General features: G+C 43.9%; 1 protein-coding gene across 1 annotated transcript in view; it reads left to right on the forward strand.

The window, feature by feature from the left end:
* FNDC1 (fibronectin type III domain containing 1) overlaps nt 1-18,211 on the forward strand; it is a 137,465-nt gene that overhangs the window by 96,633 nt on the left and 22,621 nt on the right. The window contains exon 15 of the mRNA XM_084831947.1: nt 3,082-3,190. Within this exon, the coding sequence (XP_084688073.1) occupies nt 3,082-3,190 (109 nt within the window). The remainder of the gene's footprint in view (nt 1-3,081; nt 3,191-18,211) is intronic.

An 18,211-nucleotide genomic window follows, 5' to 3' on the forward strand; every position in this document is an offset into this window, starting at 1 on the left:
TAGCTGCACAGGCATGGCTGAATACACAGAGATTCAAACCAGCAGTGGTACAAGATGTCCCACTGCCTAAGGCGGGAGGATGCTTGCCCCCCACCCCCCATCACCACCAGTCCTGCCCATCCTGCCCCCTTATTGCCACTGCCGTGGCACCAGTGGAAGCTTTTAAAACCTAATGGCTGAAGAAGGCCGGGGATGGGTGGGAAGCTGAGAGGGGAGACCCCGTGGGCCACATCTGGCCCGTGGGCTGGAGGTTCCCCACCTGGAGATGTTTCCACACTGCATTGCAATATCTTCTGTCTTGTGTTCCACTAATTAAAGTACCATTGACTAGTGGCAGAGATATGTTTGAAAAGTTGCTGGCAAATGCTGCGTCTGACTTAGTTGTAAAGACCTAATCCTGAGAAACCCAAGATCTTCAGTATATATAACATAAGCCAAAATACAAAAATATGGGTAAAAATAATTAAACCAGTTTCTGGTAATATCTCACAGTGAACAGGGAGGTTTATAAAACCAGTGTGCAGTCTCCTTTTTTCTCAGCTGTAGTGTTCCGTCACTTGATATGGCTGACTGTCATCCTTATTCCGGCTGTTTATGTAATTCTCTGAAGTCCCTTGTGGCTTGTGACAATGCGCATATCCAGTCCAAGGTGAGCTGAGGCAGCCCAATTGCACAGAGACCCCACACGTGAGCAAGCAGTTGTCCACGTGTACCCACCCCTTTGCCGACATCTGCGCTCAACACATGGATGTCAAAGCAGTAGGGATAGTGGGGGTGGGGATGCGATTTTAGCCGTGGGACCAGTGGAGCAGGCCCTCTTTCCTTCTGCTTGGGGAGTCCCTTCACATGTGTAATGCATGAAGGGGACTCTGATCTTTAAAAGAAGTAGAGGGTTAGCGACCCTCCCACACTGATCAGTAGAATTCTCAGGGGCCACTGGGTTCAGATCCTTGTTCTCTGACCTCTAGTGACAATCCCTTGGCTTAGTACCACATCCCAGAAATTCTCCAGCGCAAGTGGCTTTAGCATTGTAGCCTGAAATAGTTAAACTGAGCCTTCCCCAACCAGGTGCCCTCCAGATGTGTTGGACTACAACTCAAATGCTGGGAGTTGTAGCCCAACACATCTGGAAGGCCCCAGCTTGGGGGAGGCTGCACTAAGAATTATTTTTAAAGTTTAAATGTGTTCTTCTTTCTTCACGAGAATGAAGAAGTCTTTGCGATTAAAAAATGTTGCTGCCTGTTCTAGTGCACCTGAATGAAGCCGCAAGTGACACTCAGTTTCAGTCTTGGATTTTTTGAAAGGCCAGTCTTTTTAGTTTTGCCTTGATGGCAGTTTGAGGTGCAGTGAAAAGGAATTCCAGATTTACAAGGCCTCTCTGTTCCATATCACCAAGGTTATAACTCAGTGTTTTTAGAACTAAAATGGATTGATCTCATTTAAGATTGGATTCCTGGGCTGATAATTTCCACCCTCCTCAACGTCGCAAGGAAAGCCACCAGGTGCATTGGCTCAAAGCCAGACAAGGAGAAAATAATGTCATACAGATGCAGTACAGAATGTAAACAGTGTTCAAAACAAGTTGATCTGGATTTATTGAATGAAAAGTGTATTGTAAGTTGTGAATGTTGCTGTCAGACATGAACAAGTGGAGCACGTGCAGATCAGATAATGTGTTGATAACCTGAGTTAGGGTGTGTTTAGTTGGGAGTTTCCAGTGAGCTTAATTCTGTGCTTTAGTGCAGAAACAGAAGTGTGGGAAGAAGCAGCACTGATTAAAGGAGTTACGATGGGGTGTGAGCTTCTACCTGCTGCCATCCCTGCTCTCCTCCGAACTCTATACTATCTGAATATAGTCTGAGATCCTGAGCACTGGTGGTATTGACTGGCCCTGTGGCATGCAGTACCCGGCTAGTGGGTATTAGTAGTGCTGAGTAAATATCCCCCCCCACCACCACACACACACTGCATTTGCCGTCCCATTTGCTGATAATGAATTTGGGGGATCATTTCAGCATTTGTTTTGGTGCGGGGAGCAAACCTGTTTGCAAGTTTCAAGGAGTTTATCAGCTGGTAGCAGTCACTTTTCCATTTTAACTTTGGCTTGCTGCCACTTGCAGTGGTGTAGCTACTCTTGGCAGCTACTCCACAGCGTCCCCTCAGAACCCTCTGTCATGGCCTTTTCCTTCAGGAAACAAAGTTTTTTTAAAAAGAAAAGAAAAGAAAAGAGGGTACTGCTGCCATTATGGCTATTTGGTAAGTCATAAAAACTTCGGAAGAGCTGTGCTGGATCAGACCAAAGGCCTGTCTAATGCAGCATTCTGTTCACACTGTTGCCATGTAGTAACATCCTTGCGTTTATGTTACCCAGCAACTGGTATTCGGAAGCATACTGCCTCTGATCCTCAGTGAATCTATTTAATCCTATTTAAAACCATCTAAGTTGGTGGCCATCACTACATCTTGTGGTACCAAATTCCATAGTTCAAGTATATACTATGTGAAAAAATATTTCCTTTTATCTGTCCTGAATCTCCCACCATTCGGAAAACATGGAGTGGTGGGGGGCAGTTCTTCCATTTTTCAGAGGGCCCACTGAAAATTCTCTGAATGCTTTGGCCCCTTCCCTTATCTGTTGCAGCAGTAGCAGCCATGTCTCTTTTCATTTTTCTTTTAAATGCAAATTTAGAAATAGTCACTATAGTTTAAATAGAAATACAGTGCATCTCACCATAGTGGGGAAGACTGTGACCAGGTGACCTGTGTGCCTTGCTCAGTCTGCCGTCCAGGTGCTCACTGCTGATGGGCAGCTTCAAGGCCCCTGCTGCTCATCTTTCTTATGGGTGTTTGACTTTCAACCAGGCTTGGACCGGGCAACCCATCAAATAGAGGACACCTTCAAATGGAGGACTGTTCTCTGCCAGCTCTCCAAAATAGAAGTCTGTCCTCTGAAAATTAGGACATGTGGCCACCCTAGTTCCTATTTGTGAGCTGCTTCACTGCTTGCTGCCGCAAATTGCCCCAATGATCACCCTGATGGTGTGCAGGCCTGATGTACATTTTATCTCCTTTTCTTGGCAGGATATTTAGTTTACAGTGCATCTTACGATGACTTCATCAGGAACAAATGGTCAACCAAGACTGCAGGAAGCACTAATTTGCCCATTGAAAACCTGAAGCCAAATACAAGGTACTAACTAGGTTTGAGATGTATCAACTTTTAAAAGGCATGTTTGAAGTGACCTAATGGTGATTAAATGGTCATGAAATGGGCAGATATTTTGGTATTAGGGATGGAGACAAATTTCAGAAATGGAGAAGGAGGTTCAGAAATCCCTCAGCCATTATGAGCCCAGACCAGTTCCCCTCCAAATTTCACCTTATTGTTATTTATTATTTATTTTTTAAAAAATATATTTCTCAGCTGCCTTTCGGGGCATGATCCCTCCCAAAGCAGCTTATGCAATCAAATCCAATACTGTGCAGTACATCATGCATTGGCGTGTAATGGCTTGGACCAGCTCTCTCATCTGCCAGTTCTTCTTCCTTTTCCTTTCATAACATATCATAGGGGGTGGGGGGGGGGGGCTGAGCAGCATCCAAGGCTTAAAGCTGGTGTTGTTTCTAAGCTGAACCTGAACTTTAAATGGTTCCTTCCTCCAGTGATAACTCTGAGAAGGGTTTTTTTCTGTATTCCTCCTAACTTATATACCAGGGAGAATAAAAAAACAAAATAAGAGCTTCTTCACATGGGGCTTGTATTGTGCAATCAAGATTAGTTGCTCGTGGAAGTTTGTGGGTCCTTTACATGATGTCTTCAACCTCCAGGGCCCCTCCTGTGGTTTATGACCTTTATCCCTCTTTTATATCATGATGAGGGATGTTAATCCGATCTTTCGGCTGTATGTAATGACAGCGTTGTGCAATAATCACAGTGCCATCTAGTGGCTGTAAAATGAAACATATAGAAACATATAGAACTTCCTGAGAAAGGATGCCCTCTATTTAAAGCGTGTGTCCACCCATGCAAATGAGCCGATTTTAATCCCACAAAAAATCTGGAAGCAGAAAGCCCTGGTAAGGATGTGGGATTTCAGGTTTTCCGATTAATAGTGGAGGGCTCATGCATGTTCAGATGCCTTCATTTTTGAGAGTTTAAAACTTATGGAGTGCTCTTGGCTTTGGCTACTGAGGCAGCCAAAAAAAATTGCAGATTTCTCCCCTCCCCCATGTGTGTCACCCTAGATGTTAATGTCTTCAGAGGCAGCCCTGCTTTGCATTCTGCTGACATCTGGGACATAATGGATAGTGATAAAGAGAAGGGACTTTCTGGTCATGGTACTCATCCCATGGAGCTCCCCTTTCCTCAGAAGGCCCATTTGGTCACTTAACTGGATCCTTTTAGGTGACTGGTAAAGGGTTCTTATTTTGGAAAGCTTTTCTAGTGTCTGGTGGCTGCCTCTTAATTGATTTAATTGAGGGTCTGACTAACAGTGTTTTTATTTTTTGCTGTGAAGAGAACCTATGTATTTGCTCACTTAACAACTGAACAACAACAAGATTAGAAAAGAAATAAGTCAATTACATGTAATGAGGACAGATGCTCCATTTCAGCTTTGCTACTCCTTGGTTCACTCTAGCGGTGAAGGGAACAGCTTCATCAGCACTAGGGACAGCAGGATCTTTTCATCAACCACTGAGCTCCAAATACTGCTGGGGCTGAATACTTGGGTCCTGTCCTACTCCACCCCAGGGACATTCTGTTGGCCAAGGTGCCGCTTTGGAATGGTTTCATTCTCTGCACTTCTGGGTTAGTGCAAAAACACACCTGACAGGTTATATACATTCAGACATCAAGTCTTGACAGAGCAACTCATAATTCAATTCACCTGCTTATAAAATAACCATTACACAGAATGGTGAAATGGTGCCTTAGGTTATGGCGCACAGGGTTTATTAAAGATTCCATTGTTAAGTTTGTTGCCTTTTTACGTCAATTCAGCATGTCTTATAAACAACCTGGCTCCCATTATGCACTTTACAGTAGAGAAACAAGGGTGTAGGATTTGTGGGGTGGGGTTGAGGATTTTTCTTTTTCTTTGGCATTGAAATATCATGTGCACCCTCAGCCAATATCATTTGTGTTCTCTTGGGGTTCACAGGCTGAAATAAAACTGCATATTGTGATTTTAAAAATAGCTCCAGTCACTGGCAAAATTTCTGTAGTTGGGCAAATACAAACTGGAAGATTAAGGTAAACTAAAACCATGTGTAAATGATTATGTGCAGATGGTGAGGAAGCTGTGATTCAGGGGGAGTGGGTTACTTGCAGTCTAATCCTAGGGCTTGTTGTGGCACTGAATAACACCCATCTAGGGTGAAACATATGCCTACCTGTCCAAAGTATGTTTTTAGGCTATTGCTTTGGCTAAATTAAACCCAAGGATAGATGTTTTGCTATATGCATTTATTCAAAAATTGTTCATATGGCAAGATACATGCAAAAAGAAGGGCGGGGGGGGGGCGGAACTCAGATGCTTCATATAACATTACCTTAACGCAAAATTTAAGCTTCTATTATTCTCCTCTATTTGTAAATTCTGAGCCATACATTTCCAGCCAAGTCTTTTTACAAGACCTTAAATATGAACTACCTAGCAATTCATATTTAGCTAAATATAAAATTAATTAGTATGAATTGAGCTGGGCTATGAAGAACAGGTTAATTTGATTGCTAAAGAGTTGAACTATGTTGCAAAGTGCTTTCATCTATCAGGCTTATCTCTTGGACATCTTTAAACTGGAAACTTTAATTTATTGATTTAAAGAACTTCTAAAACAAAGGTGAGCTCCTCTCTTGTGAATGGGACAATCATGATTTGCAGTTTTCCTGTTCATGGAAGGGAAGTATCAGAATTTGGTCTTCTGAAGTTATACCATTCATGTGAGCAATTATTTGGAAGTTATTATTATTTGGAAGTTACTGTTTGGAACCCAACAGGGTGGTTGTTGGTCAGGGGCACAGCCGTTTCTGTTACAGTGCCCAGATTATCTAATGTCCTCCTTAAAGATGTCTATCTGGCACCAACATTAATATCTTTTAGGCCCCAGCTGAAATTTGTTTTATTTACTCTACCTTTTGGTGGCATTGTAAGTTTGGATAGTTTTTAATAATGTTGCTTATTGTACTGGTTTCTATCAGAGGTGGTTTTAAATTGTTTTATATTTTATCTTTGTATTCAGTTTGGAAGAAGATGGTGAATGTTATGTCTGAACTGACACATAATCTTTTACATAGACCATCATTTGATAACACGGTGGAACAGAACTCTTTTGAATAATTAAATCAAGGCCATAAATTAGAGTTAGGCAACCTGATGCCCCTCCCATAAGCCCCAGCCAGCATGGCCAATGGTCAGGTATTCTGGGAGTTGTAGTCTGAAGCATCTGGAGGGCACTGGATTGCCTACCCTTGCCATAAACCATAGCATACAAGGGAACAATCCTTTGTACCCTAGATACTGTTGGGGGGGGCAATAGGTTTTTTCGGATTCCTGGACCCAAGGCTGGAGAAAACACTCCCACCTCAGACCCTGGAGTCCAAGCTTCCCAACCCTTTCACAGCCAGCATGGAGAGAACTCTACTGGCTGGCTCCACGAGCTTGCAAATGTGAACTTGTAAGGAAGGAAAGGGAGTGTTCCTCTGGGAGGGGAGGGGACTGGGGAAGTGGGAATATGAGCTGTCCCCAGCCATCCCCAACCTCTGCCCCTCTTCTTCCCTGATGCCTCCGCTATATGGGCAGAAAAGCTCATGTAGCTAAACTGGAGAGCAGGAGGCGCCTCCCGCTCTGCATTGGGTACTCGTATGCCTCCAGGTTTGGAGGGTTATGAGTACCCAGGGCAGATCTAATAGGATTGCCCCCTAAGTCATCATAATCTTATTTAGCACCTGATTCAGCTCTCACCAGTTATATAACGGAATCCAATTGCTTTCCATAATACTGGATCAGTCTCTAGTTTTCTCTCTGGTGATATAAAATCACCTTTTAGAAATAGTAATAAAATCCAAAATTGAGTGACGTTTTTATCATTGTGATTCCAAAGGCAGCCATAGTAGAACATTGCTGCTTGGAATGATACCAAGCAGTTTCTATTGAATCCAGAACTTGTTCTACATTGCTCTGTGGTGATGTACTCTCACTGTTGTTGTTCAGTGGTTCAGTCATGTCTGACTCTTCATGACCCCATGGACCATAGCACGCGAGGCCTTCCTGCCCTGCGCTCTCTCCTGGAGCGTGCTCAAGTCCATATTCATTGCATCGGTGATGCTATCTAGCCATCTCATCCTCTGCCGTCCCCTTCTCCTTTTGCCTTCAATTTTTCCCAGCATCAGGGTCTTTTCCAGAGAGTTTTCTCTTTGCATTAGGTGGCCAAAATATTTGAGCTTCAACTTCAGTATCTGTCCTTCCAATGAACAGTCAGGGTTGATTTCCTTTAGGACTGACTGACTTGACCTACTTGTAGTCCAGGGGAGTCGTAAGAGTCTTCTCCAGCACCACAGTTCGAAAGCATCAATTCTTCGACGCTCAGCCTTCCTTATAGTCCAGCTCTCACAGCCATACGCTACTACTGGGAAAACCATAGCTTTGATTATATGAACCTTTGTCGGCAAGGTGATGTCTCAGCTTCTTACTATGCTGTCTAGGTTTGCCATAGCTTTCCTCCCAAGGAGCAAGCGTCTTTTAATTTCATGGCTACAGTCACCATCTGCGGTGATCTTGGAGCCCAAGAAAATAAAGTCTGTCACTGCTTCCATTTCTTCCCCTTCTATATGCCAGGAAGTGATGGGGCCAGATGCCATGATTTTAGTTTTTTTAATGTTGAGTTTCAAACCAGCTTTTGCACTCTCCACTTTCACCTTCAACAAGAGGCTCTTTAGATCCTCTTCGCTTTCTGCCATTAGGGTGGTATCGTCTGCATATCGGAGGTTGTTGATAATTCTCCTGGCAATCTTAATTCCAACCTGTGATTCATCCAACCCGGCGTTTCTCATGATGTACTCTGCATCTAAATTAAATAAGCAGGGCGACAATATACAGCCTTGTCATACTCCTTTCCCAATTTTGAACCAATCGGTTGTTCCATGTCGGGTTCTTACTGTTGCTTCTTGACCCTTGCACAGGTTTCTCAGGAGACAGGTAAGGTGGTCTGGTACTCCCATCTCTTTAAGAATTTGCCACAGTTTGTTGTGATCCACACAATCAAAGGCTTTAGCGTAGTCAATGAAGCAGAAATAGACATTTTCTGGAATTCTCTTGCTTTCTCCATGATGCAGCGAATGTTGGCGATTTGATCTCTAGTTCCTCTGCCTCTTCGAAACCCAGCTTGTACTTCCGGTAGTTCTCGGTTCACATACTGCTGAAGCCTAGCTTGTAGGATTTTGAGCATCACCTTGCTGGCATGTGAAATGAGCGCAATTGTGCGGTAGTTTGAACACCCTTTGGCATTGCTCTTCTTTGGAATTGGAATGTAAACTGACCTTTTCCAGTCTTGTGGCCATTGTTGAGTGTTCCAAATTTGTCGGCATATTGAGCGCAGCACTTTAACAGCATCATCTTTTAGGATCATAAATAGCACAGCTGTAATACTGTCATCTCCGCTAGCTTTGTTGTTAGTAATGCTTCCTAAGGCCCACTTGACTTCACTCTCTAGGATGTCCGGCTCAAGTTCAGTGACCGCACTCTCATGGCTATCAGGGACATTCAGATCTTTCCTGTATAGTTCTTCTGTGTATTCTTTCCACCTCTTCTTAATCTCATCTGCTTCTGTTAGGTCACTGCCTTCTTTGTCCTTTATCATGCCCGTCTTTGCACAAAACGTTCCCTTGAGATCTCCAGTTTTCTTGAAGAGATCTCTAGTCTTTCCCATTCTATTGTTTTCCTCGATTTCTTTGCATTGTTCATTTAAGAAGGCCTTCTTGTCTCTCCTTGCTATTCTCTGGAACTCTGCATTCAGTTGGGTATATCTTCCCCTTTCTCCCTTGCTTTTCGCTTCCCTTCTTTCGTGAGCTACTTGTAAAGCCTCATCAGACAGCCACTTGGCTTTCTTGCATTTCTTTTTCTTTGGGACGGATTTCGTTGCTGCCTCCTGAACAATGTTACGGACCTCCATCCATAGTTCCTCAGGCACTCTGTCTATCAGGTCTAATCCCTTAAATCTATTCTTCACCTCCACTGTATATGCATAAGGGATATGATTTAGGTCATATCTGAATGGTTTAGTGGTTTTCCCTACGTTCTTCAATTTCAGCTGAAATTTTGCAAGAAGCAGCTCATGATCTGAGCCACAGTCAGCTCCAGGTCTTGTTTTTACTGACTGTATAGAGCTTCTCCATCTTTGGCTGCAAAGTACATAATCAGTCTGATTTCGATATTGACCATCTGGTGATGTCCATGTGTAGAGTCACCTCTTGTGCTGTTGGAAAAGAGTGTTTGCTATGATCAGCGTGTTCTCTTGGCAAAACTCTATTAGCCTTTGTCCTGCTTCATTTTGTACACCAAGACCATGCTTGCCTGTTATCCCAGTGATTTCTTGACTTCCTACTTTAGCATTCCAATCCCCTATGATGAAGAGGACATCTTTTTTTGGTTTTAGTTCTAGGTGTTGTACATAGAACCGATCACCCTCAGCTTCTTTGGCCTCAGTGGTTGGGGCGTAGACCTGAATTACTGTGATGTTGAATGGTTTGCCTTGGATTCGTACTGAGATCATTCTATCATTTTTGAGATTGTACCCCAGTACTGCTTTTCCCACCCTTTGTTGACTATGAGTGCTACTCCATTTCTTCTAAGGGATTCTTGCCCACAGTTGTAGATATAATGGTCACCTGAATTAAATTCGCCCATGCTTGTCCATTTCAGTTCGCTGATTCCCAGGATGTCTATGTTCAATCTTGCCATCTCATGTTTGACCACCTCCAGCTTACCTTGATTCATTGATCTGACATTCCAAGTTCCTAAACAATATTGTTCTTTACAGCATCGGACTTTCTTTTCACCACCAGACACATCCACAGCTGAGTGTCCTTTCAGCTTTGGCCCAGCCACTTCGCTGTTTCTGGCGCTACTTGTAAATTCCCTCTGCTCTTCCCCAGTAGTATATTGGATACCTTCCGACTTGAGGGGCTCATCTTCCGGCGTCATATCTTTTAGCCTTGTGATACATTCCATGGGGTTTTCTTGGCAAGAATACTGGAGTGGGTTGCCATTTCCTTCTCCAGTGGACCACATTTTGTCAGAACTCTCCACCATGACCTGTCCATCTTGGGTGGCCCTGCATGGCATAGCTTATGGCTTCACTGAGTTACGCCAGCCCCTTCGCCACAACAAGGCAGTGATCCATGAAGGAAATTAATTATTATACTGCTTGTATATTCACATTAAAACACAGTATTGCCTTTCCTTTTCAACTTTCTGGTCTATATGAAACCACTGGCCAGGGAGGGGGGGATCCCTGGGGATTTGGAACATGGTGTCACCAATATGTGGATGACACCCAGTCCATCTCTCCTTTCCATTGGAATCAAGAGAGGCTGTGCAAGCATTGGACTGGTGCCTGGAGGTAATGGTGGGCTGGATGAGGACCATGAACCAAAGTTAAATCCTGCTAAGATGGAAGCTCATGGAACAGGTATGCAGTCTGGGAGTACTCCTCGATTCAAAGCTCTGACTCAAGGCCCAGGTAGCCTCAGTGGTGAGGAGTACTCATGGCCAGCTCTGGCTGGCTTGCTGGCTCTGGCCATCCCTGGACCAGTTTATCACCATCATCATCATCATCATCATTTCTATACCACCCCATAGCCGAAGCTCTCTGGGCGGTTTACAAAAGTTAACCTGGTATAACCTGGAAACAATAGTTCATGCTCTTATAACTTTCCATTTGGACTATAGCTATGCTCTCTTCCTTTGGAGATTGTCCAGAAGCTGCATCTGATGCAGAATGCTGCTGACTATATGTTGACAGGGGCAGTGAGATGGGAGCATATCACACCAGTTTTGAAATCTTTGCACTGGCTGCCAGTAAGCTACCAGGCCCAAATCAAGGTGTTAGTACTAGCGTACAAAGCTAAACAGCTCAGGACCCAAGTACTTGAGGGATGGCCTTCCCCAGTACCAACCATCCTGGGATTTAAGATCAGCCGAGGAGGCTTTGCTTGTGGTACCCATGAGGAATATGGCCTGTGGGACAACCACGCATGGCAGGGGCTTTTTGGTGGTAGCACCCCAACTTCAGAATTCTCTTCCAGTAGAGATTCAGCGCTCCGTCATGCTGTTGTCATTTAGCCGCCAGTTAAAGACATTTATTTGTGGAGGTCTTTGTGGTATAGGCAAGTGCTCGGTTTGTTTTTTGATTGGTTTATTGTGCTGATGGTTTTATTGTATTTTATTATATATTTGTGATTTTAGAGTCATGACTTTAATGCTGTCATATGGTGCGCTGTGTTTTCTGTAGGTTGTCAGGCACTGTGGGCTCCTTGTGAGGAAAGCTGGGACATAAATGAAATAATAACAACAACAACAACAGCCAGTGATGTGATGCAGACCAGCGCAAGGATGTCACATCACACATTGCATTAAGCTAAATGTCATGTGAAAGAGAGGGAGACAGAGACAGCAGTGGCAGGCAGCTCCATTTCTCCTCTAACATCTAGTTCCTCCCCCATGCAATGAATTAAAAGCAGCAATATAAGTAAATGCCTGGATGGGTGCCTAGAAAGCAGCATGGGATTGCTGTTTATTTGCCATTTCTAGAAAAGGTTTATTGGCAGTTCAAACTCCTGTTTTGAAGTGTAGACTCATGGGTAAGTGATAGGACTTGGAAGTAAAGAGTTCTGGGTTGTGCTCCTGGCAGCCCTGAAGACTTCTAGTGTGCAAGTCACTGGGAGCTCTCTCTTAATATTAAGCAAACCCAAGTGTTTGCATAATTACACCACTTAATTTTGTGCTGTCATACATGAAACTCGGGCAGCTGCATAGCTGCCAGACAGCTTTCTCATAGACTTACCCCTAGTCCAACAAAACTCTGGGCCCATCTTCAAATCCATTTAAAACATTCTGAGGAAATATTTGTGGCCCATGGTGACTCCCCATCTCTCATGGCTAAGTCACTCAGAGTAACTTCATTTCTGTCCTTTAAAAAAAATCTGCAAGAATACTTTTCTCTCCTTAAGAAAAAGAAGTGGCTCCATTTTTCACATTCAAGCCAATGATTTCGGCTCTCTTGTACCCGAGTCTGAAATTATTGCAATAAATATATTGTAGTTCAGAACTTCATCCCATTGAACAACCATTCAGCATAATCTAGAACAGAGGAGCCATTTTTCATCCTTCCACAGCTGCTGAGGTTGGTTCTCCCATGGGGACATCCGGCCCTTGGGAGTTAGTCCCTGCAACCTCTGTCACATGCCTTAAGAGTAGAGAGTCCACCTAGGCATTGCCAAAAAAGAGGACTCTGATTTGCATAACATATGCATATTCTAATTTATATGTACAGATGCAAATTTAGAAATATTTATTATAATTTTAATAGAAATATAATACATCTGACCAAAGTGGTGAAGACCCTGACCAGGTGACCTGTGTGCCTGTATGTTTTCTGCAGTTTGATGTCCAGGTGTTAAGTGCTGATGGCAACTTCAAGGCCGATGTTCAGGTGCTTCACTTTTTATGGTTCTATATCTTTAAACTAGTGCTGTACCGAAACCACAACTGCTCTTTCTCAGCTTCTTTGTTTCCCCACAAAACAGGCCATTGTTTTTCTGCCTCTTTCACAGGGATGTTCTCAGGATGCAGGGCTTCAGAGCTTACCTTACTCTAAGCAGGTGACTGAGGGGTTCGTGTGTGCTCTTTATTTTGCCATTTTCATCCCATTCTGTCCTTGCAGACTCTCTAACTGCTTGTGGTTTCTGAAAAGCCCCTTAGAGGATTTAACCAGGAATTCCTCCCTTGGGCTTTTCCAGTGCTGCCACCTGTTGAGTGCCTGAAAGCTGAGCAAGGCACTTTTGTTTTTGTTTTGTTGTTAAAAGTCAGAAGAAGGACAAGGACAACAACAACCCACTTAGCTTTCAGGCGCTCAGCAGGCAGCAGCACTGGAAAGCCCTAAGAGATAATCCTATGCACAGCAGTCTGAGCTCCTTAGAGGTGAGGCAGCCTACAAACATGAGAGATCAAGGATGGGGACTGTGTAGCCATCTGGATGTTGTTGGACAGCAACTCTCATCAGCCCTAACCAGCATACCTAATGGTGAGAGATGATGGGACTTGCGGTCCAACAACATCTGGAGGACCACACATTCCTCGTCTGTATGATAGACAACTAACTGAAATATGGTGGCTCCCATCCAGGTGTTAAGGGAATCTATCTGATTGCTCTGAATCCTAGCCTGCACCCTTTGAGTGGTGGAAAGCCTCTTCAGCCACAGAAGAGCATGAGGGTTTATACTTAAACCACTGATGAATATTTCCACATTGTGAAGGACTGTGTCAGGGAAACAAAGGGGAAAAAAGAAAACATAGCTCTCATAAATTCCAAGCTTTGATGTGGCTTTTGTCTGCCACAGCCAGTATTACATGGAGAGGAAAGTTATGAGGGTGTTGCTTTTTTTCCCCTTGGAGACATCACATGGTCCTTAATTGCATTCAGAGCAGTTTGCAGACAACAACGTGCTGAAAAGTTGTTAAAGTAAAGGAGAGGAGATGAAAAAGACCTAAGCCAAAGATATACAGAACTTCTTTGATCTCCCCAGAATATTGATGGGGGAATGATTTGAATAATGAATCCTTTAAAAATAATAATTAAACAATCCTTTCTTCCATGTAAGACCAGCAGCCCTTCTCTCATTTTGAGCTGCTGCTGCTGCTGGTCTTCAGAGAATGGGTCAGGGCCCACTACTTGGTCAAGAGTTTAACTGAAGTGGTTTGCGCCAGCAGCATTACCACCATACAAACATATTGGGGTGGGGGTGGGGAATTGAAACCTGGGCCCCAAAATACTATTTGAGCTAAAGTTGAGTCCCAGGTCTGAAAAGGATGAAGACTACTGATCTAATACACACAGGTAGGTCAGAGTTTGATGAAGGGTGACTATAAAGCACGAAAATGTTTTCCTTATTTCTGTTCTTGTTCTTTATTTAAAAAATGCTGTGGACATTTTCATGTATTCAATAATGCAATATTTCTAAGAAAAAACAACTATTCAATATGGGTTGGATTCAGGTTTATCCATGCTTAGAGTAGACTCATTGAAATAAATGGGACTTAAGTTAATCATGACTAACTTAAGTCTCGTTGATTTCAATGGGTCTGTTCTATTGCTAAATCTAGATTCAACCCTATACGTATGTTTCCAGGCCCAGTTCAAAGTGCTGGTTATGACTTTTAATGCCCTTTATGGTTTGGGACCATGGTACCTGAAGGATCGTCTGTCTCTGCTTGAACCCACCTGGACCTTAAGGTCTTCTTCTGAGTAGGTGCTTACTGAGGAAAGGTCCTTTTCGGTAGTGGCACCCTGGCTGTGCCCCCCAGAGAGGATTGCCTGGCAACTTGATGTCATACTAGGTAAATTCCTTTTTATTATAAAGCTATTTCCCCTCTACTAGCTTTAAACTGTTTTATCTTTGCCACCTGTTTTTATGCTGTGTCTATTAGAGGACTGTTATTAGAGGACTGCCCTCTGGAATGTAGGAAACATGGCCACCTTATTTCTAATCCAGCAAAAGAGTCAACATGCAAGCACTGCTTGGCACACACAGTTTTTTGCAAGGAAGTTACATCCCATAATTATTTTGTTTTTGAACATTTCTTATCCTACCTTCCGGTAAAGCAATAACCTTCCAAACGTACAACAATAATTGCAAAAAGTCGTTAAAACATATAATAAAAGAGATCAACCTGAAATCAAACCAGCAGCTATAAATAACAAAGCAGCAAGAGCAGAGTTAAAACATTATCCTCTAAAAGCTCAGGAGTATAAAAATTTTCCTCACCTAGTGTCTAAAAGCAAGTCAAAGTGGGCACCGGGTGAGTTTCCCTGCGAGAGCACCAAGAGGGACGTATCTCCAGTCGCCACCTGCCAGCACTGCAGCTCGGGAGGTAGAGCACATGCTTTGCATGCAGAAGTTCCCCCGTTCAATCTCCATATTGGTCTGAAACAGTCTCCTGTCTGAAACCCTAGAGAACTCCTGCCCATCACTGCAGACAATATTGAGCTAGATGAGCCATCAGTCTGAATCAGGGTAAGGCAGCTTCCTGTGTTCCTAACCTCTGAAGACAAGAGCACCCAGAGTAGGGCCTCTGATGAACTAAAATATGGACAGCTTTGTGAGAGATTAGGATGATAGGGAGGAAAGAGGAAAGATGCCAGAATATTGTGGAGGATGTCCATAATACGATGAACAGGGATGATCCTAGTGTGAGTGGCAGGCCACCAAAGTTGCCCTCCCAAGGTTTGCCTAATGTATCTCATAACCAGGAGCAGCCACTTCTGCCTTAGGCAGATCCTCATGGATCTTCTGTTGTATTTCCCTTGGCACTAGTAGCAACACACTGGAATTTTCAGTAGTTATGACAAGTTAGTCCTTTTCTGTGAGGCTATAATATTAGGTGGGAGACGGACAATAGTTTTACAGTTAGTTGGAGGTGGCATGATAGATCCATTATTTGCAATAGCGTATACGCAGCCATATATTTTTTTTGTCCCATTAATGATCTTCTCAACGAGGTTGTCTCCAGTACACACCACCAGCAATGTTGGCTCCACCACACCACCTTCAGCTCTCTGAAAAACCGATTGTCTGTCTCCAGCCTTTGTTATAGCCTGAAGCTATGAGTTGGAACAGTAGTTGTCTTCAATTTTTCTAGGCAACGTAGCATTTAACTTAGTTAGAAGTTGAAAGGAATACTGCCAAGGGGAATAATCCAAGTTTTGGTGGCATTTTCCCAGTCTGAGCCAGTTACTTAGGAAGGTCATGTGGTTTTAGGGGATGCTATTCTTTTGGCGAGAGCAAAAATAAATGGCCAAGTCGTTGTTGGTAATTAGAGAACACCAATATTTTTTCTTGCCATGGGTGAGGAGTGTGTGCACATTTCTAACTGTGGAATCTTATAAGGCTGTTTTAATAGTGCCCTGATTATTCAAAGTAACATGCAAGCTGCAACAATGACTCAGGTCTGTGTTGAATGTACAACAGAATATGCAAACCTGGTTGAGAAGAAGCAACAAATGCGACAAAAGAAATGAGTGTGGGTAATAATGGTTCTAACATGCAGGGCCAACCCTACCATTAGGCAGAGTGAGGCGACTACCTCAGGCAGCAGATGCTGAGGGCAGCAGCAGCAGCCCCCTGGGGTGTTCCCCTCTATTGACAGGCAGAGCAGAGTATGCCACATGTCCTGTCCCGAACCCCCTAAATTAACCTGCTGCCTCAGGTGTGGTAGAGGATGAGACCCCATCAGCTGCCAGTCCAGTTAGCTTCTGGATATGGAAAGGGGAGGGGATGCCATCTTGTCCTTTGCTTCAGGCATCAAAATGTCTCGGGCTGGCCTGGCTCTTATGCCTTCACCGCTCTGAAAAACTACCCTGGGATGTTGCTCTGACTCCTCCCTCAGTTCTCTGATCTGTGACCTGGAGGCTGCTTCCCGATGGAGGGCTCCTAACGCTAACAGTCAAAAGGCATTGTGTAACTATTCCATCTTTTCCTCCATAGTGGATTTTCTGTGGAAAGAAACAAAGACAGAAAAAGTGGTGGGAATACACAGGAGGGTTACAAATTGAAGTTGGCCTTGTATGGACTCCCCTGCAAAATTCCGGGAATGGGGCAGTGCAATTGTACACTAATGCCCGCAGTTCCTTGTCCCCAGCCTTGCTGGTAGGCAGGGTGACATATTTTGCACCTGGCCCCTTGGGAGAGACAAGTCTGAGCCAAGTGCAGAGGAGTTGTAGCTGCACAATTCAAAGTGCTCCTCCTCTGTTACTGCTGCTTTTGCCCTTAGCTTTGACACCCACCAAACCAGCTTGTGTATATTGTGTGGTTTAGTTTTACTGGCTGCTGGTTTTAGAACCACATAGGAATTTTTTCCCTTGCTGGTTCAGACTGGCTGAGTGACCGGCAGGGATTTTTTGCCTGACCTGCTGGAGAGGCTGCTTGCAAGGCAGATGTCAGTGCAGATTAGGTTGGCAGGTACAGTGTGGGTTTTAAGGGAAGGGAAGCCAACATGAATGTTCGGAGTACCCTGAGGCATCAATAAAGGTGAAGGGAGGCTTCCTCAGACCTGTCTATTTCAAGGCTGTGAGGGGGCAGGGACAGGTCTTGGGGTTTGCCTGACTCACTCAAACAAAGCCGTGAGGCCTGGGTGTGTGGGGAGGAGCAGGCAAGCCCCCCTCAGCACTTAAAGGTGCAGGCTGTGAGGGGCCTTGGGAAGGTGAAAGGCTAGTCATTGGTCCTGAGCCTGAGGTGCCCCCCCCATTTGTGATAGTAGGAGGGAAGCTCTTTTATCACAGTCCAGTAGGGGACCCACACTGGAGAGAGGGAGTTATTTATGTTAGGCTATTTGCCCCTTGCAGGTTCCTTAACTTAAATAAAGTTGTTGCGCTTTAAAATCTCAAGAATGTGTGTCTTGTCTCCTTAATTGGGGAGTACAGGTACAAAATCCTTTTCTGGAAGCACCCAGAGTTGCATATCTAGTTCCTTGATGTTTGTCAGGTGACAGCTTTGCTGCAGCTCTCTCTGTTGGATGAGTGGCCTATATATATCAGAACATCCCCAATGTCAAATTTGTCAGAGAAAATGCAATTAGTATTTTAACTAGTGATGTCGTGATTATGGTATGATGATAAAATGAGTGGCCTACAGATCATTCAGCCCATAGTCTTGGTGGTATCGTTCACAAGGTATCGTTCATATGGCTGTGAGTACAGGTACTTTTAGTGGGAGTTTGGATACTGCAGAAACTTCTCTTTCTGTGTGTGAGGTAGAATGTGAAGTTCCATCTCCGTGGTAGAAGGATCCTGTATATCATCTTCTCCCCCATCTAGGGTGTTTGTGATTGCCTGATGTTTCTCTGGATGAATGAATTTGTAATTCTGTTGATATGTTCACTCATAAACACCAACAGAATATAGGGGTTTACACACTTGGTGCTAGCATGTTTTGTCA

Source organism: Heloderma suspectum, chromosome 1 (assembly GCF_057233095.1).
Source record: "Heloderma suspectum isolate Gila_16-S chromosome 1, 16-S_ref, whole genome shotgun sequence".
Classification (NCBI taxonomy): Eukaryota; Metazoa; Chordata; class Lepidosauria; order Squamata; family Helodermatidae; genus Heloderma; species Heloderma suspectum.